The sequence below is a fragment of the Phascolarctos cinereus genome, unplaced genomic scaffold, assembly GCF_003287225.1.
Source record: "Phascolarctos cinereus isolate Bilbo 61053 unplaced genomic scaffold, phaCin_HiC Scaffold_4;HRSCAF=312, whole genome shotgun sequence".
Classification (NCBI taxonomy): domain Eukaryota; kingdom Metazoa; phylum Chordata; class Mammalia; order Diprotodontia; family Phascolarctidae; genus Phascolarctos; species Phascolarctos cinereus.
The window spans coordinates 642,786,814-642,811,780 of NW_027555847.1; the positions used below are offsets into that span (position 1 = coordinate 642,786,814).

The window sequence follows — 24,967 nt, forward strand, 5'->3', positions numbered from 1 at the left end:
TTCTTTACTTTCCCTTCTAGGAAGAACATTAGATTGGACTTGAAATCCAGAGAAGAATCACTAAGTTATTTCAGAAATACAAATAGTGTAGGCTCAGTGGAAGTCACTAAGACATTTTATCTACATACTGTTTAAAACATTCAGTCCTTTTTTTGTTCATTTATTTTTTTTTTGGTTTCATTTATTTTGTTTTTACTGTTTTTAAATCGATGGACCCATTACTAGAACTCTTTCAATTATAGGAAGTCAGCTGAGGATAGACAGCCTGACCCAACCCTTTTCAATTGGAAAACTATACCATTCATCTTTGTAGGGAGATAAGGAGACTTTTCCAGGGAAAAGCCTCCAGTTCTCAGGCCTGAATTGCAGAAAGAAGAATGTGACAGCTGAGGGAGAGCTTAGAGAAAATTTAGTACAAATTCATTTTCTAGATTTAAAACAACAACTGAAGCCCAGTACAAAGTGACTTGGTCAAGGTCTCAAGCCCAAATCAGGACAAAAACCCACATCTCTAAGCTTAATAACCAATGCTCTGTCAGAAACATCTTAGGATAAACAGGAAGACCTTGCTTCAGGTAACACTTTTCTTTATGGAGAGATTCTCAATTGACATTTTACATTTTTGAAAAAAGAACTAACTAAAGGTATATATATGTATGTATGTATGTATGTATATATGTATATATATGTGTGTGTGTGTGTGTGTGTGTGTGTGTGTGTGTGTATGTACACACACACACATACACACACATATATACACACACACACTCACCCCATATAGACACATATATGCTCATATATACAGATGAACCCAATACACGGTGATACATACATACATATGCCTAATCATAGTTGCATACACTCACATACTCATGTTCGTGTACTTGCATGTGGGAACACACATACAGAAAACGGTCATCAGGAACCTTACTTCCCTGATTATATCTTAAATACCATATTGATTGAAGGGTATGCTAAATACCTTATCTCCTCGAGGCCCTCTTTCTCCTCGCTCTCCTTGGAGACCCTGTCAAAGAAAGAAAAAAAGGAAATCACACATATTTCACTTACATCCCTATACTCATCATTTGCCTGTTTTGGTCCAAACCACATGCAGAGGACACTGTCCTCAGTAGGACTGGCAACTTCTCAGCCTGAAAACTACAGAGACATTGAAGAGACAGGAAAGGTCGTCTTCTCCGAACCCCTCATTCTACAGGTAGGAAAATGAAGTCCGAGTAAAGACATGTGACTTGTCCAGTGGACATAGAGCTAGTTAATGGCAGAACAAGTTCTACAACTCAATTTTCTTGACTACCAGCTTCTTTTGGAGATATTATAGAGAAGACATGTAAATCTAGGGAGTGAGTTCCAGCCTAGAGACAGAGATTTGAAAGTCATCTGCATATAAGGGATGTTATAATACAGATTTGACCCTTGAGTGAAGAAAATTTGGCTTCAAGGCCCACCACTGACATATAGTAGTATGAGACCCTGGGCAAATCACTTAACTTTCAAGTACTCCAGGCCACTTCCTAAAACTATATGTTTTATACCAATTTTTGATTTCCATTGGTAGAGGGAATACCCTTATTGGAAATTCCCTGTAACAGTGAAATCAGGGGTTCAGTCCTCTTCAGCACCAACTGAAAAAAAAAAAGTAGCAGAGACCACATAGGCTTATAAGGCAGAAGAAGAACAGTAGGCAAGTAAAGAAGAAGGCTTCAACTCAAAATAATGAAAAACTTCCTAAAACTGAAAACTGCTTCAAAATTTTATGGGCTCACTCAAGATACTGAGTTCCCTGTGACTGAAAGTCTTTAAGTGGAAAGAGCATGAAATTCTAAATCAAGAGAGTTGGGGTAAAGATCTGTTTCTGACATTTATGCTGCCTGACCATGGACAATCCATTTCAATTCTCTGACCCTCAGTTTTATCATCTATAAAATGTCAGTTGTGTCCAACTCTTCCTGACCCTATTTGGGGTTTTCTTGGCAAAGATACTGGAGTAGTTTGCCATTTCTTTCTCCAGCTCATTTTACAGATGAGGAAACTAAGGCAAATAGGGTAAAGTGACCTGCCCAGGGTCATACAGCTCATATCTGAGGACAAATTTAAATTCAGGAAGATGAGTCTTCCTGACTCCAGGCCTAGAACTCTATCCATTGCACTTCCTAGCTGCCTATCTATAAAATGAGGATAACATTAATTGCATTATCTACCTCTCAGGGTTATTGTGAGGAAAGTACTTTGTAACCCTTAAAGCAGGGGTGATGAACCTGAGGCCTCAAAGCCACAAGGGGCCTTCTAGGTCCTCAAGTGCAGTCTTTTGACTGAATCCAAACTTCACAGAATAGATTCTCTTAATAAAAGGATTTGTTCGTAAAACTTGGACTCAGTCAAAAGCCCACACCCAAGGACCTAGAAGGCCACATGTGGCCTGGAGGCCTCAGTTTCCCCACCCCTGCCTCAAAGCATCTCAGAAAAATTAGCTATTTAGCATAGTGCCTGACACATATAAGGTACTTAATAAATGCTTGTGATTGATTGAAGGAGTGATTATTACCAGGAATGTTTAATTTAGAGAAGAAAAAAAATCATGGAGGATATAATTGCTATTGTCAAGTATTTAAGGCATTAACACATGGAAGAAAGGCAACCAGGTATCGATGATAAAGAACTGGCATGAGATTCAAGAAGACTTGGGCTTCAAAGCCCACTTCTGACACAGAAGGAATGCAAGATATTAGGCAAGTCACTTAATCTGTAAGTGCTCTAAGAGAAATTCACCTCAAACTTCTAACAAAATTCTCTTCCCGGCAGTGATTTAAATAGATGATCTCTATGGTTGCTTTTGACTCCGAGATCTATGACTCTATGAACAGAATAGGCCAGAGCAGACAGTGAAACTGTAGTATGGTTGTCTCTATGTCATGATTTCAGGGTTCTGATGGATAGACTACACTATCCATCCCCAGCTCCCCAAAGCAGAAAGATAGATAGATAGATAGATAGATAGATAGATAGATAGATAGATAGATAGAAAGATAGATAGATAGATACATGAATGGATAAATAGATAAATAAATAAGTACATTCTCCACTAAGGTTGTGGATACCTAAAATCCTCTTATTAGTGATCTTTTTTTTGCCAAAATGTAGTATCCTGTTAAAAGACAAATTTGCTTATTAGTGGTGGTGATAACGTTAAGCTTTATTTAACAACAGTGCTAGCAGGAACCTTAAAGACTTCATACTACAACACTGGTTTTAGAAGTATGGAAACTGAGGAACAGAGAAAATGACCTACCTTAGGTTAGGCAACTAGTTAGTGAAAGACCCAGAATTTGATCCCAGGACTTATAGCTTCAAATCTACAGCTCTTCCCAACTTGCAGCATTCGAAGGAGTAAGACAGGGTGGAAAGAAGGCTTAACTTGGAGCCACAGGGACCATGTTTGGATCCTGGGTTTGCTACTGTCTGTACAACTTTAGGCAAATCCTCTCACAGTTCTGGCCTCAGTTTCCTCGTCTATAAAATGAGGGGTTTGGACTAAATGAACTCTGAGCTCCCTTCCAGGTTTAGATCTAGAACCTGTCCTTTCATTGTTTTAGTTTGTTTGTTTTTGTTATTCTTGTTGTTGTTGTACCAGGGCTAACTGGTGGCTTTGCTGGAATTAGAAGCCTGGCCGTGTGTGAGTATAAACAGAGGCTTGGAAGTTTCCCCCTGCACTGCTCAGTCACCTTCCAGAGGGATTCAATCAAGCAGAAACATTTCCAAGGGGGAAAATGGATTCTCTAGATAGTGCCATTACTTACCGGAATCCCGATCTCTCCAGGAAGACCTGGTGGTCCTGGAGGCCCCACTGGTCCCTGGAAAGGCATTTTCAAAAATAGGGGAAAAAGGACAAACATTAGGAGAACAAAACAAAAATCACCCAAAAAACCCTTACACCAACATGAGAAAAGGAAAAGGAAACAGACATTGATTGTGCGATCAAACTCCGTAATAAAAGGCAGCTGGAGCTACTCTGACACAAAGGAAACTATGTGGGATGATGTAAGAGGTAACTGGGACAACATCATTCCCAAACATGTCAGCCCAACCCAGAAGCACCCACAACACCTAAGATTTCATTATATTTGAGAAAGCAGTGTCGCTATAACAAATTGTCTCGGTCTCTTATTTCCAGAGTTTCCATGATACTTCTCTTTCCTGGTTCTACTCCTACCTGTCTTAGCCTAGTCACCTTTGGTGCCTTTCAGCTACCTTCTCCCTCTGCTTCTACAGCCCCCTTCTTTCATTGGTGAGTTGTTCTAGAACCTCTATTTCAAGGCAAAGTTTCCAACCATTCTTCATTCTCAAGCTTTTGTAACCATTCCCTCATGCTGGCACTCCCCTCAACCTTCTACTTTTCAGCCCTCTTTATTTGTCTTGCCTTGTTAAAAGAAAAGCTTCCTGTAGACAGGGGCTGCCCTTAGTTTATCTTGTGTTTGTATCCCTGGCACTTAGCACAAGGTTTGGCATATATAAGCACTTAATCAACGCTTGTTGATTTGACTTATTCACTCACACCACACCAGGCCCCTTCACTATTGATATTCCTCAGTATTCTGTCTGAGGATGTCTTATCTCTCTGTACTCTCTTGGTAACTTCATCAGTTCCTCAGTTTATCATCTTTGTGTAGAAGGCAAATAAAACAGAGGTAGACAGACAGACAGACAGATAGGTAGCCCTAGTTTCTCCCCTGTACTTCAGTCTTACATAGCCAATCGCTTATCGGATATTTCAAAACAATCTTAAATTCCAGACGTCTAAAGCAGAACTCATTATCTTTCCTCCCAGCCTTTCCTATTTCTGTCAGAGGCACCACCATTCTTCCAGTCTCTCAGGTTTCTAACCTTGGCATTATCCTGGAATCTTTATTCTACTTCATGCTATATATCCAGTCGGTTGCCAAAATCTTTCAGCTTCTTGCTTTACAACATCACTCACTTCTGACCTCTTTACTCCATCCACAGAGATGTCCCCTTAGTTCAAGCCCTCATCACCTCTCACCTACATTACTGCAACAACCTCCTAATTGGTCTCCCTATCTCACGTCTCTCACTACTCCAGTCCTTCCTACACACTACTGCCAAAGTCATTTTCCTTAAGCACAGACCTGACCAAGTTACTTCCCTACTTAACCAACTATGACGTCTACCTATTGGCTTTAGGGTAAAGTATATGTTCCCCTGATTAGTTTGCAAAGCCCTTCACAACCTGGCCCCAGTCTACCTTTCCAACTTCAATGGGCATTGTTCCCCTTTCTATGCCAAGTGATCTACTCATCCTGGCTTTTTCTCTGTTCCTCATACCCATGGCATTCCATCTCTCATCTCCACACCTTTGCAATGGCCATTCCCTCATTTATATAATTCATTCCCTCCTTAATGATTTATCATAGAGTCCCTCTCTTCTTTCAAGATGAAGTTTAATCACTACCTTCTGCACGAAGCCTTTCCTCATTCCACAAATACAATTGCTCTCCTTCTCAAACTACCTCGTAATTAGCTAATTTGTTGTTTGTATTTATTCATCTTACGGATATGCTAATATATTGTGGATATGCTATATACACATATATCTCCTTTCCTCCTCCATCAGAAAGTGAGCTCCTGGACAATTCCCTGATCCCAAATAGGCCTTACACCTTCCCACCTTTATGCTTTTCTCAGACTGATCTACAATAAATCTGCAACAATCTCTATCCTTTTCTTTGCTTGTGGAATCCCTACACATTCTTTTAAAATGCAACTCCAAGGGGGCAGTTAGGTGGTGCAGTGGATAGAGCACCAGCCCTGAATTCAGGAGGACTTGAGTTCAAATCCGCCCTCAGACACAGAACACTTACTAGCTGCGTGACCCTAGGCAAGTCACTTAACCCCATTGCCTAGCCAAAAAAAATAAAATAAAATAAAATAAAATGCAAATCTAATGGCATCTCATCCATTATGGCTTGCAATTAGAGATTATTTCATTCTTATTACTTGCATTCCCAGTGCTTAGCACAGTGATAGGCACATAGTAAGTGAATAATAAATACTTAAAGACTTGTTGTTTAATTTCAGGTGGGAAGACATGGATTAGAATCTGTCCTCTAACACCTACTGGCTGTGTGATGTGGGCCAATCACAACATCACTCTGAATTTCATTTTCCTCATCTTTAAATTGATGATATGATTGCTTGTACTACCACTCTCATAGAATGTATTGAGAAAAGTGCTTTATAAATCTAAAAGTGCAATAGAACCTTGTCCTCTTTTCCTCCGGGTTAACCATCATCCTCTCCAAGTCTCTTCATTTAAAATCAAGTTTTAGCCCTGTACATCTTATAAGTACTTTCCTCACAGAATTCTAGTAAGCTAGGTAGGGCAAGTACTTCCCCTCTCTTGACATTAGCTACCTTATCTGCAAGATGGGGACAATAAGTCCTGCCTGGCCTGCCCCCCAAGGCAGTTAGGATAAGTGAGATAAAAGATGTTAAGAGATTCATAAGATCATAGATTTATACCTGGAAGGCCATTAAATCCCACTCCCTCATTTTACAGATGAAGAAACTGAGGCAGACAAGAGGTTAAATGACTTGTTCAGATTCACAAAGCTAGTAAGTATTTAGCAGGATTCAAATGCAGATCTTTCTGACAGCAATCAACTCCACCACCAGGACCCTACAATATCTTCTCTTCTCCAGGCTAAAACTCCAGGTATTGAAGGCAGTTTCAATGTGTGGAATGACCACCTCTTCATGGGTGAGAAAAATATAAGGAAAAACAAAACCATAAGCTGTCTCTACTGAGGTCTTCTATAGATACGTGAAAGTCATGGGGAGGACTGGGCTTCCTTAGAAACAGACAAAGAGAAGTGACCTCGCCAGGCCTGTAATTGTGCCAAGTGTAACGGCAGTTGTGACCTTTCCAGTCCCCCCTCATCCTCTTCCGTGTCCCAGTTCTCCGGACTTTGCTGATGCATTACTAAGTGAAACTAAGTGACTGCAGTTCCTCAGACTTCTCACCATTCACACTTTCCTCTGCAGTCAGCAAGATCCTAGGTGAGTCCTGAGGACAAACCTGGAATGATTCTGCACATTGCTGAGGCACGGTCTTCTCTTTGGACAGTCTCTGTAGATACTATTTAACTGAGGCAGGAAAGGAACGTCGGATGAAACCTGTCTGCCAGGGGCTGTGAGCTACGGCTTCTCACTGTGGCAAATCCAAATGCCTACAGCACATAACTCTCACCCTTCTCCTACCCAGTGGCTTCTCCTCCTTTGAAATGTACTCTTTGCGTCTGACCCTCCATTCAGCCAATCTCCCATGCACGTAGCTGTGGCGCTATCTTCGGCTTTTTCCTCTCCCTCATACCTCCTATCCAATCAATTATCAGGTCATATCAATTCCATATTTAAAATTTGTTTTTTCAGTCTGTCACCTGCTTTCTGTCCTCACTGTAACCACTCTGGTACAGGCCCTCATTATTCACTTGGACTACTGCAGTCACCTCCTATTTCATGTCCAGTCTCTCCTCATTCCCTACCTCCGATCCAGTCTTCATACTGCTGCTTAAATTACCTTCCTTATGCAGTGTTTTGGACATGCCACTCAAAGACGTCTGCTCAAAAATCTCTAGTGGCCTTTTACTGCTCACCAAATCTAGTTCAGATTCTTCCTTTTGATATTTGAGGGGCTCCATAAACTGGTGCCCGTACATCTCATACTGCCTCATCTCATACTGATTACATCCACATATTAAAGTCAAGGAATATTGGACAATTCACTGATCCCCCAACAGGCCTAACACCTTCCCACATTTATTCTTTTGCTCAGACTGTCCCCCTATAATAACTCTGCAACATTCTATATTCCTTCCTTTTCTCATAGAATCACTACATATTCTTTTGAAATACAACTCTAATGGCATCTCATCCATGAAGGCTTTTTTGATCAGTGATGACCCTCTCCCTTACACCTCTCTAATGCGCTCCTAGTCATCTCTATTTTCATTTTATTCCTCTAATAGACTATAATCTTATGGACCATAGAATCTTTCATGAGTTCATCCAAAACCATTTTCACCTAACTGACTAGTTGAACTTTTGCAACTATGTTTTTTAGAAATACATATCCATCTGGATTAATCTATTGAATATAGAAAAATCATTTAACCATATTTAGTTCAGTAAATACTTATTAAATAAAGAGCAATTCATCTCCTTAAGGAACTTACAATCTATTAAAATGTGTTACAAAAAAAGAAGCTTACCTTCAGACCCACCTCACCAGGTAATCCAGGTTCCCCTGGCTCCCCCTGTATGAAAATAAAACATTATTACAACCTGAGCCAATATGGTGGACTCTAATTCATGAAAGAGTGAGTCTCATATTTCCTTTCTAAGTCTGCTATTTCAAACAAATGTTCGCGGAAACCTAGATCTCAGGACTGGAAGATACTTGAAAATATAGATTGTTAAGAGTCAAAAAGGATATTAAAACATAACATGTCTCTCTCTCTCTCTCTCTCTCTCTCTCTCTCTCTCTCTCTCTCTCTCTTTCTCTGTGTGTATATATATATGTGTGTGTGTATATATATATATATACATATATATATACAAAATTGATTTTATTAAATATTTCCCAATTATGTTCTTAAAAGTTTTTAATATTCATTTTTCTTTTAAATTTCGAGCTCCAAATTCTCTCCCTCCTGCCCTGCCTCCACTCCTTGAGAAGGCAAGCAATATGATATTGATTATACATGTGAAGAAATACAAAACATATTTCTATATTAACAATGAAACATACCATATTAGAAAATAGAATGGGTTTAGCATACAAGCTATGAAAGCTACAACAGTCCTTGAGCGTAGATTTTTTTTTTTTTAGCACTGGAAGGAACCTTGGAGGTCATTATTTTAATCCAGATAGTTTTCAAACTTTTTGGTCTAAAGATCCCTTTACCTGCTTAAAAATTATTTATGCCCCTAAAAAGCTTTTGTTTAAATGGTCTATTTCTACAGATATTTACTGTATTGGAAATTTTAAAAATTATACATTTTAAAAATATTTATTAATTCATTAAAATAAGAATAAACCCATTCATATTAACAGAAAAATATATTTATGAATAACAAGTTCTTTCCAAAACAGAAAAGTTAGAAAAGTGGTATGGTTTTACATAATTTGAAGATTTCTTTAATGATAAGCTTAATAAAGACATTTGGATTTTGCTATCTGCTCCTACAATCAATCAGTTGTAATATGTAGTTTTGGTTGAAGTATATAAAGACAATCCATCCTCACATAATTATGTGGTTAGAAAATGTAGGAGTATTTTAATAGGTAAATAACATCTTATGAAAATAGGTTTGACCTCAAAGACCCCAGGGGATCCTTGTACCACATTTTGAGAACCACTAGTCAATTCCATTCATTTTATATATGAAGACATTTAGGGTAAGTGAGGAGATTAAATATACTGCACAGCCAGAAAGACAGAACCAGAACTAACTGAGGACTAAAAGACAACTTGGGGACATTAAGAACATGTTCCATTCTTGGGAATCAGTGTGGTATACTAGAAAGAACACAAGGATTTAGAGTCCAGGGATTAGACTTGAATCTTTTCTCTCTGTCCTGGAGCCTATCACTTAACTTCTTATAATTTTTAGGAATTTTTTTTTCTGATATCAAGACTAACTGTTTGGGAAGGGTCCTAAAAAATAAATATCTCTCATCTGCACTTAAAAATAGAGGATAACATTGGTGAGGATAAGCCAGACCAGGAGCAAAATCTAAAAATATCTTGTGTTTGTCTTTGGGATGAATCATATTGTTATTTTGTTTCTGAGTAGATTTGCCATGTTTGGCTTATACCGGATTAAAATGAGTTTGCATTTCCAAGTACCCTGTCACTATGAGAGGCCAGAAAGGGTTAGGAGCTTGACTGTGGCCACAAATTGGGGAGAAGCTAACTGGCCCCTATGGAGAAAAAGTGGATGACCTCAGACACATTATCACTGCTGCTCTAACCCCCTGAGCTGACAAAGCCACAGCTGCCTGGCAAAATGATGGCAGCTACTCTTCTATTTCCAGCTTTTTCCTTTCCTTACAACCCAAATCATCCTGTGGTTAGAGGAAAGAATAAATCTCCAGGGACCCTTCCCTTTCACTCCAGCACCTATGCCCGCCCCACAGCCTGGAAGACCTACTGTCTTCATCTCTAGGGAAGTACCCAGGCTATAGGCCTTTTTCCTCTACTCACTTAGAAGACTGATACCAGGAGACTCTTTGCACATTTTATCCAAGGGAAGTCCCACACTGCTCCATGCTAGATAGGAGTAGGAACATGTAGACTATTAACCTTTAGCCTCTGGCTTCTGTTGCTCTGGAAAGGGCTACGCTACTCCCTACAATGTGCTCCACTCAATAACAATTCATTTTTCTCCATTTCCCCTGGCCCTGATGCCCATAATGTACTTAATGAAATGTATTGCAAGGAGAGCTAGAACTTGAGCTTACAGAATCTAAAACTCATGGAGCTATGTTTTTGTAAAATAATCTTATATCCACAGAATCTTAGAATATTATCAAAGGATCATAGGTCTAGAGTTGGAAAAGAAACATCCAATCTAAATGATCTTTTTGTAGATGAGGAAACTGAGGGCCAGGGAATGTAAGTGACTTTTCTAAGGTCATATATCAAAGATGAGATTTGAATCCTGGGGCTCAAAGCTCTTTCAAACTTTCCTAATTTCATGGAATCAAAATCTCAAAATTACAGAATATTAGATAGATAGAGATAGGACATTGGAGTCACAAATTCAAGAGGACTCAGAGATCATTAAGTTCAATATACCACCCCATAAAACTTACCCGAACACCCTTGGCTCCTTCTCTCCCTGGGGGTCCAGGTAAACCCAAGGAGCCCTAGAATGAAAAAAAAAAGATGAAAAATAACAGTCATTATTTTTAAATTAAATGCTTTTTTCAATTAATTAAATAATCTCTTTTCCACTACTCCCATTGAGAAAAAAAGACAAACAAGATCTTTGCAACAAAGTAGTGTGGTTTGTCCTTCATTCGAGAAGAGGACCATGAACATCAAGAAGGTGATGACATGACTTGCAATTGACTTTGATTTGAGTGAGTGAGGGCTGTGCAAAGTCATCAGTCTCACTTTCTTCTCCAGAGCCATCTGGGTCCAATGGCCAAATATCGATCAGGATGACTGGAGATGGCCCAGGATGCAATGGCAGAACTTGGGCCTTTTAAGATAAGGGCTTTTCAGGTTCTCACTTGGAGTGAGGCAACACTCATTCAGTGAACAAGCCTCTTTAAGAGTGAGTCAAGGCATGGCTCCTTTAAAAAAAAAATCAAACTGGGAGGGGAAGACTCTTAGGGTTCCTGGCCAAAAGAGAAATAGTTACTATTTACATTTACTCTGAGCATGAAATAACCATTAAGTGGTGCTTGAGCAGGGACCTATTGTCCAATCCATGGGATTCAGAGTGAATTGGGTTTAAGGCTTTGTCTTTTGGCCAGTCCTATTACTTACTTACTAGCTGCATCATTTGGGGCAAATCAACTCCCTGCTTTGGCCTTAGTTTCTTTCTCTGTAAAATGAGAGAGTTGGACCAGATCTAATGTTCCTTCTGGGTCCGACTCACATGAAAGCTATAAGTCATCTCCCTTCTCTGGTCCTCAGTTTCTACATTTATAAGATGGAGATCCTTGACCCCATTTCCCTGACAAGGTTGCTTTGAGTATCAAATGGAATGATGGATGGGAAAGTATTGTTTCATACCTAAAGCATTCTACAATACAAATGATCTTCTCTATTCTGCCAGAGCAAAGATTTCCTTACAACATGCTGTAATCATGTTGAGCCTAGCCAGCTGGTAGTATTGATGATAAAGGGGTATGAAATCACAGCACAGCCAGGGAAAATGAGGTCTTTGGATGCTTGCTGTAGCACTAACAAGCATCCTAGGAAAGAAAGGTGGGAATGTTCATCTGGATGATTATGTGTCTGCAGCCTTCAGTCTAACAATTGAAACTCCAATGGCATTAGTGTTCTAGCAAAACCCTCCCTTGTCAGGGTTCTAGAGCTGGGCGTGTTGGCTCTGGCTCAAATGGATCTTTTTCTTACAAAGCAGAAATTGTTTTAATGAGATATATTTCATTGCAAATACTTCCAAAAGTGATGGGGGAGGCATGTCATTAGCAGATAGGAAGAGGAGAAGCCTTTAAGATCAAATCAAAAAAATGTTGAAGGCAGAAGAGACTTTAGAATACTGACTGGTAGGACACTGCATTGTTACAGCTGGTAGGGGCCTTAAAAGATAGAATTAGGTCATACAGTGTTAGAGCCAGAACAAGCCATAATATTATGTAGGCCAGGAGAACTTACTTTTGGTCTGTGAATATTTTTTGAAATTTTGATAACTGTATTTGGATAGAATTTGTTTTCTTTATAATCCTATGTATTTTATTTTATTTAAAAACATTAAAGCATTAAAAAATATTAGTCTGGAAGTCAACTAATATTTATTAAGCACCTATAACATGGCAGACATTTTGTGAAGCACAGGGGATACAAAGAAAGGCATTAAATAAATAAATAAATAAATGAATGAATGAATGAATGAATGAATGAATGAATGAATGAATAATAAATAGATAGATAGATAGATAGATAGATAGATAGATAGATAGATAGATAGATAAATAGATAAATAAATAAATAAGTAAAGGCTTTATTCTCAAGGGAGACTCTAATGCGGAGACAAGGTGCAAACAAGAGACGTACAACCAAAATATATAAGGGTAAATTGTGGCTAGTCTCAGAGAGAAGGTACTAAGATTAAGGACTGGGAAAGGATTCTTACAAAAGATGAGACTTTAGCTGAGACTTTATGAGGCATTATTCTGAGGGTCCATAGGCTAAACTAGACTGTCAAAAGGACCCCTGAAATAGAATAAAAGCCATATTTTACAGGTGAAGAAATTGAGGCAGAGAGAGATCTGGTAATGTATATAAGATCATGCAGCTAACTAAAGTCAGAGCCAGAAATTCCAGGCCTTCTGATTCCTACCCCCATGCTCTTCCTACTACAGATACTGCCTCTATAGCATGGCTGAATTTTGAATTATTTAAATACATTAGTAATAACAAATGCATCAGAGTTATATAGACAGTCAACAATGATTTTATTGAGCTCTTACTTTATGCCAGGCACTATGCTAAAATGCTGGTGATGCCCCGAAAGACAAAACCAATCTCTGCCCTCCAGAAACTCACATTCTAAAGGGAGAGACAGCATGCAAACAGCCAGGTACATATGGCATATAGTCAGAGTAGATGGGATGTGGAAGAGGAAAGAACTAACAGCTGAAAGGATTGGGAAAGGAATCAGCCATCATCTTATCAGACCCTCACAACTAACAACCTAGTGGTATAGTTAGGGCAGAGGTGATATTCTCCATGTGATCAATGAAGACAGTGAAGTTAAGTGATTCAATTACACATGCTGTATATTTTGTACACTGCTGTTTTCTTAAACCCTTGTTGTATTTTATGTAAGCATATGCACACCCAAAGGCATAAAACTCACAAAATTGTAGCTGAGATCCTTGGCAGGTAGAAAGAACATAAAGGTTCAACTGATGAAAAGCTACATGAAACCTTGAATGCCATAGCCTTTCTCAGACACCTTGGCCCACTCTGAATCCTTAGGTATCAACCCTGCATGGGAACCTGCCAGTCTACTTTGATGGGACAGAACAGATTCACTGAATTATTGCAAGAAATTTCTTAAGGGATGGAGGTTGAAGAGTGTCGAGAATAAAATCCCATGTGATCTCTAAATATAGTTAACCTAAAAGTAAATGGAAATTCAATTTGATCTGACATAACTTCCCAAGGCCTCACTCCTTTGTTCCTCTTGAAGACAATCTAAACCTGGACAAATGGCAAATTTATTTTGGATCACAGAATGTCACAGTCGGAAGGAAACACAGAATATAGAATGCAAAACTGGAAAGGACTTTAGAATGTAAACAGCAGCTAGATGGCAAAGTGAATAGAACACTGGGCCTGGAGTCAGGAAGACTCATCTTTTGGAGTTCAAATCTGGCCTTAGATACTAGCTGTGTGATCCTTGGCAAGTCACTTAACTCTTTTCCTCAATTCCTCATCTGAGGAGCTGGAGAAGGAAATGGCAAATCACTCTAGTAACTTCGCCAAGAAAACCCTAAACAGGGTCACAAAAAATCAAACACGACTAAAACGATTCTACAACAAAATTAAAGCATACAAGAACATACAATTTTGGACTTAGGTCTTTAAAAAAATAGAACAAAGAATGTTAGGGTAGAAAAAATCCCCTTAGAACAGCCATCAAATATTGAAAGACTGTTCTGTTTTTGCCTTTGCTTCCTAGTCCACTGAACGCTGTATTTTTTTCATTCCTCATCCTCCTTGATCTCTTGCAGTTTCTGATATTGTCAAGTAGCATCTTTTCCTTAATTTTCTCTTCCCTCTTGGTTTTGTTGGCATTCCTCTTTCCCAGTTCTCCTACTACTTCTCCAGCCACTCTCAGTCTCCTCTGCTGGACTTTCATCCAGATCATACCTGCTAATCATACGTGTCCCAAAGGCCTCTGACTGGCCCTCTTCTCTTTTTCCTCTTTACAATTTCACTTGGTGATCTCAGCAGCTGCCATGGATTCAATTATCTCTATACTGATGTTTCTCCAATCTACTTTTCCGGTATTGACCTCTCTACTGATCTCCAGTCTCATATATCCAACTGCCTATCTGATATCTCAAAATGGATGTTCCATAGACATCTTAAACTCAGCATGTCCCAAACTGAACTCGTTATTTTTCTCCTCAAACACTTCACTCTTCTTAGCATCCCAATTGAGGGCACAACCATCCTCCCAGTTGTCAGCCTTAAAATCCTCAGTCTCTCTCAACCCTCCTATCCAATCTGTTGCCAAAGCCTGTCAATTTTGCCTTCATAACATTCTCTCATATATTTCCTTCTCTTCTCTGATACTGCCAGCCCTCTAAAGCACTCATTACCTCACCCTTCAACTACTATACTATGTTAGCTAAATTCCTGCTAAAAGTCTCTCCCCACTCCATCTTCCACTCAGCTGTCAGAATGATCTTCCTAAAATACAGGTCTCACTATATTCCTTCTTTCCCTTAATAAACTCCTGTGATTCTCTATCACCTCCAGAATCAAAAGTAAAATCTTGTTTTGCATTCTGTGTCTTTCATAACCTACCCCACCTCTTTCACCTTTTTAGTTATCTTAGAATTTTCACACTTCACCTACTCTGCCATCCAGTAGCTTCCTTATTGTTCCTTTAAAAAGACACTTCATTTCTCAATTCTGGGCATTTTCATCATCTATCCTCCATGTCTGGAATGCTCCTCCACCTCCTAGCTTCCCTATATTCCTTCAAGTCTCAGTTAAAATCCCACCTTCTACAGGAAGGCTTTTCCTATATCTCTATTGATTAGTTCCAATTTATCCTGCATATATTTTGTTAGCACATAATTGTTTGAATGTTATCTCCTCCATTAGACTGCGAGCTCTCTAGGTTCAGGTACTATATTTTCCCCTTCTTTCTCTAACAGTTAACACAGTGTCTGACACATAGTAGGTACTTAAGGGATCTGAATTCTTGAATTGTGGAATTGGGTATCATTAGACAAGAGGTTCTTAACCTGGCATCTACAGACCTCCAAAGTGTCTATGGATAGATTTCAGGGGCTTTTTTTTATTTCAATAAAATTGGTTTCTTTGGTGATCCCATGTATTTTATTTTATACACTTAATTTTTTTTTCCCTGAGGAATCCAAATGCTTCACCAAGCTGCCAAAAGAGTCTGTGACACAAAAAAAGGTGACCTAAACCAGCTCTCTCATTTTAGAGAGTAAGAGACTGAGGCACAAAAAGGGAAAGTGAGTTTCTCAAGGTCACTTCTCAATGCCCAGTCAGGGCTAGAAAGCAGATCTCGTGAAGTAGATTAGTACTTAAAAGGTATTCTTGTATTATTCTCTCCCCTTCAGTGTTGCCTTGTATCATACAGAATAAAATATAGGTTTCTAGGCACCATAATACACCTTCAATCTACCTTTCCATCCTAATTTCATTTTTCTTCTTTCTCTTGCCTCACATTTCAACAATATGGACAACTTTCTGTTCTCTGATTTTGTCTTATTCTCTCCTGCCTTAGTGGATTTGACCTCTTCTATGCATCTGCTCCTATTCTTGTAATATATTTCCTTCACATTTCCCCTAAAGGAAATCCTTCTGTCTCTTTAAGACACAGCTAAGGTGTCAAGCTCTCCAGGAAGATTTCAATGATATTTCTTCTCTCCTCTTCTATCTCCTGAATAATAATAGTAAACATGTAGTACATTAAGGTTGGCAAATCACTTTCTTCACATCAGCCTCGTTAAAAGTGAACCACCTTTCCACATATCCTTCTTTGCCTTATTTTTTCTCTGACCTCAGTAGTCATCTTATCCAATCCACTCTGGAAAGGAATTCCCACTAAAATAAACCTGAAAAGTAGTAATTCATTTTCTGCTTGAAAACCCATTCCTCTTATGGAAATCTCTATTTAGAAAGCTTCTGGTTTTCCCCAACATCAAGATTAACCTGCTTTCTTTGCAACTCCCACCACTATTCTTTGTTGTCTCATCTGAGGCTATAAAGAGAACCACTTGATCCTTCTTTCACTTTACAGCCCTTCAAATACTTGAAGATAGCCATTATGCATCCTTATGATTTTTCTTCTCCATGCTAAACATGCCTAGTTATCACATTTTAACTTGTATTGTCTACATGCCATTCTCTAAGTAGATTACAAACTCCCTTAGAAAAATAATTGTTATTTTTTATTGTTTTTATTCTTATCTATGGTAGACACCTAATATATGATTATTGGATTGAATTTGAAGATTGTTTTATGTACGTAAACCTTATTTCCTCAATTAGATTATGACCCTTCTTCTCTTGCATGCTGCAACCAAGGCTAGAAGTGTGCCCTGTGCAGAGGAAGACCATAGAGGTTTGTCCCTGATTGGAATGCTAAATAAAACCCAGTAATTGTGTTATTGGCAGGTATGCATAATAAAGAAAGGATTTAGTCCTAAGGACCTGGAGTGAGCCCAGGATAATTTGCATGGCAACAAAAGAAGCTTTGTGAAGCCTGCGGGGGAAGTTCAATCGTCTCTATTCTGGTTGAGTAGAATCTCCCAAATACTAGAGGGGATGGAAACTAAGAATCAGAACTTTAATATGAATTTTAAAAAGCTTTCTAACCCCACTTCAGATAGTTGTTTGGTGCCAGGTATTTCCATGGCATGAAAAGAGTTAGTCAAAAGGTCTGACTGAATATTAGCCTGAAGGTATCTCCTCCACCTAGCTACCTGCCTGGGTTCTGGAAGGTATGCAGATTAAAACAAAACAAAACAAAACAAAATACAAAACTGTGCAGATTAAACTATGCAGATTAAAAAAAAAAGATGCCACTTGCTCGGAAGAAGCTCATTGGCCTCTATACCCTAGTACATGGTAACATCTAGGTGGTATAATCGAATGAGCTCTGGACTAAGATCCAGGGAGACCTGAGTTAAAATTCTGAAACACTTAACAGCTGCAAGACTGTGGACAAGTCACTCAACATATCTCAGCCTCATATTCTTCATCTGTAACATGAAGATAATAACAGCATCTCACAGATTCATGAGGATCAAATGAGATAATATATACAAAGCATTTGCAAACCTTAAAACATTATATAAATGCTGGCTATTATTGATTCCAGAGGCTAACTGAAGACCGAAGGAAGGTAAGTAGAAACGTCACAGCAGCCAGGAAAGACAAGATGGCACTCACTGGCATAAACTTTGAGAAATCACGGTCACCACCACACCACAATGAGTCTGAGGAGTACAACTTTTTCAGGTATGCTTATACCCTGTAGTTATTTACCTACTGTAGCACAATTAAAAAAAAAGATTAATCACTATTTTTGTTTGTTCCTTGTTTAAAAAGTTAATATGAAAATTTGTTTATGATCAAAGTTTTCCAACAATGGACTGCCTCCAAAAGTAATGTGTTCTTTATCACTGCGGGCATCCAAGGGATTCTTAATATATGACAGGATGCTGAAACTCTGTGTGATACAAAAGAGAAGTGAGTTTTCAATTTTGCTAAGGCAAAGGGCAGTAAGTTGTTATAGACATAGGGGCCAGAAGACCTGGGTTTTTGTAATGGCCTCACCACTAATTTATTCTGTCAAGTTGCATTTTTGGGAAGTTTTCTTATGTATCAAATGAGGGAACTGGACCAAAGAATTAACAAGCTACCTTGCAGCCCCATAAGGGCACAAACGGAAATGTTTTATCTAGGTAGCCCCACTTTTCATGCTGCTAGTATTGGGTTTTCACAGTGTGCAGAGGAAGTGAACCTGCCCTCTTAAAGGTTATACCACTGGCCCATAAATACTGGCAGGTCTTATCAATCTGGAAAAACATTGAATCTCCTCTAGTTCTATTGCAATGTGACTGTAAAGTCACAGTGAATCTCAGTGATGATTGATGAATGACAGGTGAGACAGAAAAGAAGTTTGATTTCAGCCTAACAGTGATAGCTTTCTTTGGTTTTACTCTCCAAGAAGGCTAAAGGAGAAGGAAGGTGATTCACAAGACTGAGATATACCCATTCAGTGCTCTCCAAAATGCTCACCTTTTCTCCCTTGAGTCCAGGAACCCCAGGATGTCCATCTTCTCCCTGTAATAGCAATTCCAAAGACATGAGCACAAAACCAAATACCAAAAGTCAAACATCATATATCAGCCTGTGAGATTCTAGGAAACTACATGACTCATTTAAAGTGGTTTGACAGAATAAAGTTTGGGTAACTGAACCTAGCAGGTCCATTTTGCTTCCTCTGGGTCAATTCAGGAATAGAAGAGCTTCTGTCTATCAGATGGCAATGAGGTTACTCTTTCATGAATGGGCACTTGGATTTGGAGTTGGAAGACCTAAGTTCAAATACTGAGGAACCTAGTTTCTCCCCTCTCCCCTCCACCCCACTTCTCTGGTCCTTAATTTCTTCATCTAAAAATGAAGGTGCTGGACTAGAAGTATCAAGTTAAGAAGTTTGGATTTTATGCTATAAGCCCTAGCGAGTCAAGGAATATTTTTTAGCAGGAGAGCAAAATGAGCAGAACTGAGAATCAGGAATAATATTTTGGTCATTATTTTATTATTTCTACTAATATAATAATTAATAATAATGACATCAAAAAGTCTAACATTTACATAGTGCTTTAATGTTTCAAACTCCTTTATATAAATTATTTATTTTGACCTTCATATCATCTATAAATAGATTTTTACATATTATTATACTCATTTTATAGATAAGGAACCTGCAGATTAGAGAAGTTAAGTAACTCTTCCATATTCACATATCTGGTAGAGTCATAGGACAGTTTGGAGAGGGCAGAAAAAGAAGAACAATTGGATTTGAGGTCTAAAGCCCTACTTTTGAAGCTTGAGTCCCTAAGTATTAACTTGGAGGTATAGATGGGGGCATGAAAAAGAATACTGACTTCAGCCTTTGGTCCTAGATCAGCCCATGCATAGAATCAGACGATTTGGAGTTAGAACAAATGTTAGAGATAACCTAGTTTAGCTATGTAATATAATAAATAAAGAAACTGTTGAAACATGTTTGTAAATGCACAGAAGAGAACTGAAAGTTCAGAAAGAAACATAGACAAGCTAGACAGTTTTGAAAGTAACATGCTGAATTAAATACAAATATACATGCATCCATATATATCAAGCTTTATGTAATAGAGACTCATGATATTACAAAATCCTCTTTTTATGTTCTCCTTTGTATATAAAAAACTTTTTTCTTAGAGAATTAACGAAATAAGTATGGACAAAAAGTAAATAAAATTATCACTTTTTTTGCAGAAGATAGGATAGTTTAGAGAATCTCTGGAGAGTTAACTAAAAAAAAAATTGAAAAAAGTAACAGCTTTAGCAAAGATGCAGGATATAAAATAAACCCACATAAACCATCAGTACTTCTATATATTACCAACAATATCCAGTAGGAGGAGATAAAGAAAAAATCCATTAAAAACAACTACAGAATATGTAAAATATTAGGGAGTCTACCTCCAAGACACATATAGCAAGTGTATAAATACAACTACAAAACTTGTTTTTTGTAAATAAAGTTAAATCTATATAATTGAAATAATATGAATTGCTTGTGGTAGTTCAAGCTAATATAATTAAAAACTAATTTACCTGGCCAGTGCTATACCAATCAAACTAACAAAGGATTACTTAAAATAGCTACAAAAAGTAATAATGAAATTCATCTGGAGGGGAAAAAAAGGTTATGAATCCTAGCGGAAATAATGAAAAAAAAGTGGGAAAGAAGGAAGTTTTAAACGTACCAAACATCAAGCCATGATACAAAGCAGTAATCATCAAAACACTAGAAGAGTCAATACATGGAATAGATAAGGTATACAATACGTAGAAGCAAAAGAGTATACTAATCAAGTGTCTGACAAATTCAAAGACCCCAGATCCTGGGGTAAGAACTGACTATGCCACAAAACTTGCTGGGAAAATGGAAAGGCATCTGGCAGCAACTAGGTAGAGACCAATAACTAAGACCATATACCAAAATAAGCTCCAAATAGTAAAACACTTAGAAATAAAAGGTGATATCATAAACAAATTGGAGGAGCAAGGAAGAAATTACCTTCCAGATCTTTGGAAAGCAGAAAAGTTCATGAGCAAAAAAGCAATATAGAGAATCAGAACAGAAAAAAAAATGGACAATTTAGATTATATAAAATGAAAAAGTTCGGTTTTTGTTTGTTTGTTTATTTTTTGGTAGAAACAAAACTGATGCAGTCAAAATTAGAGGAAAATGGGTAACTGGGATAAAAGAAAGGGTGTCTATATGAGTAGATTTTTTTTGAGTTTCTCTGATAAATGTCTCACTTCAAAGATACAGAGGGAATTGATTCAAACTTAGTTTTTGAAGAGTTTACAGGTTTATTGGCAAACAACTGACCAAGTGTACTGTACACAATTCTATTTAGCCTTTAAAGCGATTTAATAATAAAAGGCTTGGTCTAGCTCTTTTAACTATTTTGATACATCAGCCAGGTGACTGACTATTTATTGTTATTTGTAATACTGTGCAAAAACAAAACAAAACAAAACACTATAGCATTTGGATGAGTTGATTCAATCTACATATTTCACTGGAAAGGGCCTAAACAAACCTTCACATATTAATATCAGTAACAATCCAATAAGATTGTCCCAATCGGTCATCTTTCTAAGTCTAACTTCACAATAAGATTGTTAAGAAGATGTTTGTTGTTGTTCTGTTGTTTCGATCATGTCCGACTCTTCATGACGCCATTTAGGGTTTTCTTGGCAAAGATAGTGGAGTGGTTTACCATTTCCTTCTTCAACCCATTTTACAGATGAGGAAACTGAAGTAAACAGGGTCAAATGCCTTGCCCACACAACTAGCAAGTGTCTGAGACCAGATTTGAACTTAGAAAGATGAATATGTGTCCTGACTCCAGGCTCAGCACTCTATTCACTGTGGCACCTAGCGATGCTAAGATGGTGTCAGGCCAGTAGAAAAATGAAACAAAGTAGATAGAATTAAATTTTAAATCACACTGTCATTATTGTGACATTCTTATCTTATAAAAATATGCATTCAAAGGAAAACAACATCCTGATGATAATGAAGGGGAAAATCCAAAAAACTTGAAGCAACAACATCTAAATGTTATACTGTTATTCATCTCAGCCCAAGGTAGGGGGAGGAGGGGAAGAGAGAAATCTGCCAGGGAGAAGAAATTGTTAGAAAATGTTTTGTAATAAGGTCTGCTAAAATAGACATAGAGCCGAATGATACCCTGTGAAAGTGAGGGAGGCCTAATGATTAATATTCAGTCTCATACCTGTTGCTTCTCTTACTAAAAGGGAAAGGATGACACTCTGCTCCTTGTCACCTACATCTGCCTTTGACCTTCTGAGATCTTCCTAATTATGGGAAGTTCATTAATGCAAAGTGGGCAAGTTATCAAACTAGCCTCCTTTTCACCATATGCCCTCAGGCTTACAAAATTTAAGGGGGACTCTCTTGCTACAACAAGTCTAGAGGCTGTGCACTCTCTCCAGAATGGAGGTTTGTACACAGATCTAGGGCTTGTGTGAGGAAGGCTCCAATAGTGTTTATCTCCATCTAGATCAGATAATCTAGCTCAGTATGTGCTACCTCCTACTTGCCAAAACCATCTGTACATAACCAGAGTTTGGCTATTTGAGTATCCCAAGTATTTTTAATCAGGGTCTGGAGATGCACAAATCTAGAAACATTTCCATCCAAAATGCTCAAGTGGACATGTGGTCAAGCCTCTCAAGATCATATTGGTCTGGTTAGCCACAGGGGAACACGTTGCACCTTGACCCCAACATCATGATGTCATTGGTCCTCCTCTGGTATGAAGGAAGAACAACAATAATTAGGGTGTGGATCTCATCTGCTTTGGGGATGTTATCTAAGGCATGATTTAACATTAATTTGTTAAGTTCCAACAACGGTAAGGATTAGGCATCAGGGTAAATGTTTCCTACTTCCTCTCTTGATCTTGAGGATCCTCCAATTTTTCAACATCCATCCATTCAAGAGGAATCACTTGACATTTCTGTTTTAAGTAACTTGCTAGCCTAAGAGATACTTCCACAGGTAAACCAAGATTAAAAGATTCCAGATTCCCACACCCCACCCCAAATCAGGGTGAAAGAATCCAGCAATGTCTGAGGCAAGATTAAAACTTAGAACTTCCTGATTTCAAGTCCAGCACTTTATATTGTCTGCTGCAAACAAGTTTCTCTAAAGTTCCTAAAGCCTTTAATTTCCTTAAGCAGGAAAAATACTACCAATATCTTCATATTTGACCTATTGATCTGCATCACTAATTCATTTTACTTTTTTTAACCAAGTTGGTGCAAAGGTAAATGTCTAACCACTGCCAAAGACTCACAACATTTACATTTTCTGATGACTATATTTAAAAGGGTGACACTCAGCAAGTGTTTGATGTGTTTTTCATTTTTTTCCCATTTACTCCCCTTTCCTCTGCCCATTTTAGCCCAATTATAATGCATTGTACCCATGTTCTTTGGTCACATGCACTGTCTTTGTTCATTTCATGGCTCACTCAGCTCAGCCTCTGATGGGCTATTCTGGTACAGAAAGGACTCAAGTTTCACAAGCCATGCTAGGAGAACGCATGCTCTACCAAGCTGAAAAGTCTTTGAGCTGGGACCTAGTAATGAACTTGCCTCTGTGGTCTTATTTGTTAACCAAGGTCAAGTCTAAGTTTAAATGTAGTTCAGATTTGTTTGTCCCCCAGCAACATCAATGTTTGAAGTCTATTTTGGTACTTCAGAAAAGCCCCAACCCAGGTCTTCTTTTTGGCTACAGATTATCTTGGCTTTATAATAGTCCCCTCCTTCCTCCTTTTGCCCAGGATCTCTTCAATCCTCCCCCACCCCTTTTCTGGAACCCTCTCTCAGAAGTTTTCATTGCTCCTCTCTCCAAGTTTCTTAACTACTTGGCACCTACTGCCTGTGACATCACAGATAGGATGCCAATCAAATACACCTAAGCAAGGACCTACTCTTCCTTATAAAATACCTGGCACTTCTTTGGAACTCCTGAGAGAACTTCATGTGAGAAGTGTCTAAGGCACAGCAGGATGGATCTAGGAGTAAGGGCTAAAGCTTGGAATAGCCATGCCATCAGGATCAAAGCTTGCTGCTTTCATTACCACAATGCTCTTCTTTCTCCTTTCATGGATTCTAGATCACCTCACCTAAGGCTATAATGCCTCCATGGATATCAGCTACAGATATCAAGCCGTATCCTGCTTTCTTGGATAACTGTGCTCACAGTATATCACTATCCCCTCTCTCTATTCCCACTGCCTCCACCTCTTCTCTGACCCACTACTCCATATCTCAAGTTAGACAACTTTCTTTATGTAGCATAAAATTCTCCCAGAATAAAGGGCAATCATTTTTTAGTATTATTAGCTGGATCTCTTCTTCAATGGAAATGCCTAAGGCCCCTAAAAGTAGCTTCCAGGGATTAGGATAAGCAATTACTGAGTCATACAGGGATAGTGATCTAAATGGAAAGAAGAAATTCCAGTACGACTGCAAAGTTATGGGCATATTCACTGAATTTCAGCTACCAGAATTGTGAATTTTTTTTTAACACTGGGAAACTCACTGAAATTCTATAGATTTAGTTTTCTCATTTATAAAAATGAATGGGTTGGATTAGATGGTCTTTGTGGTTCCTTTCACCTCTAGGGCTGTGTTGCCTTGAATCAAAATACTGAAACACTGGAGGCATCATAGTAAAGTAGTGATAGTGCTGGACTTGGGAGTCAGGAAGACCTGAGTTCAATTTCACCTTAGACACTGTATGACACTGGGCAATTCACTTAAGTTCTCTGTACTTCAGTTACATTATCTGTAAAATTGGGGGGGGGGCAGTGTTTAGTCTCAATGGCCTTTATAATCCCTTCCTAAATCTACAATTCTCAAATTGATTCACTATTTGAGAGTCATTCTCAAAACCCAGCCACAAACACTGGTTGAATTTTACAGTCATGGGTAATTATTTCGAAAAACAGAATACTTTCTCCTTCACAACCTATATTTTAGAATAAGTAATAGCCCAGGGATCACATGTATGGAGTCCCGAAGGTAGCTGGAAGGAGGCCAAGTCTTCCATAGCCTCTAGCAAAGTA

General features: G+C 38.4%; 1 protein-coding gene across 1 annotated transcript in view; it reads right to left on the bottom strand.

Moving 5' to 3' along the window:
* COL22A1 (collagen type XXII alpha 1 chain) overlaps window positions 1-24,967 on the bottom strand; it is a 589,887-nt gene that overhangs the window by 292,190 nt on the left and 272,730 nt on the right. Inside the window, 4 exon segments of the mRNA XM_078153760.1 lie at window positions 983-1,027; window positions 3,819-3,872; window positions 8,307-8,351; window positions 10,916-10,969. Coding sequence (XP_078009886.1) covers window positions 983-1,027; window positions 3,819-3,872; window positions 8,307-8,351; window positions 10,916-10,969 — 198 coding nt within the window.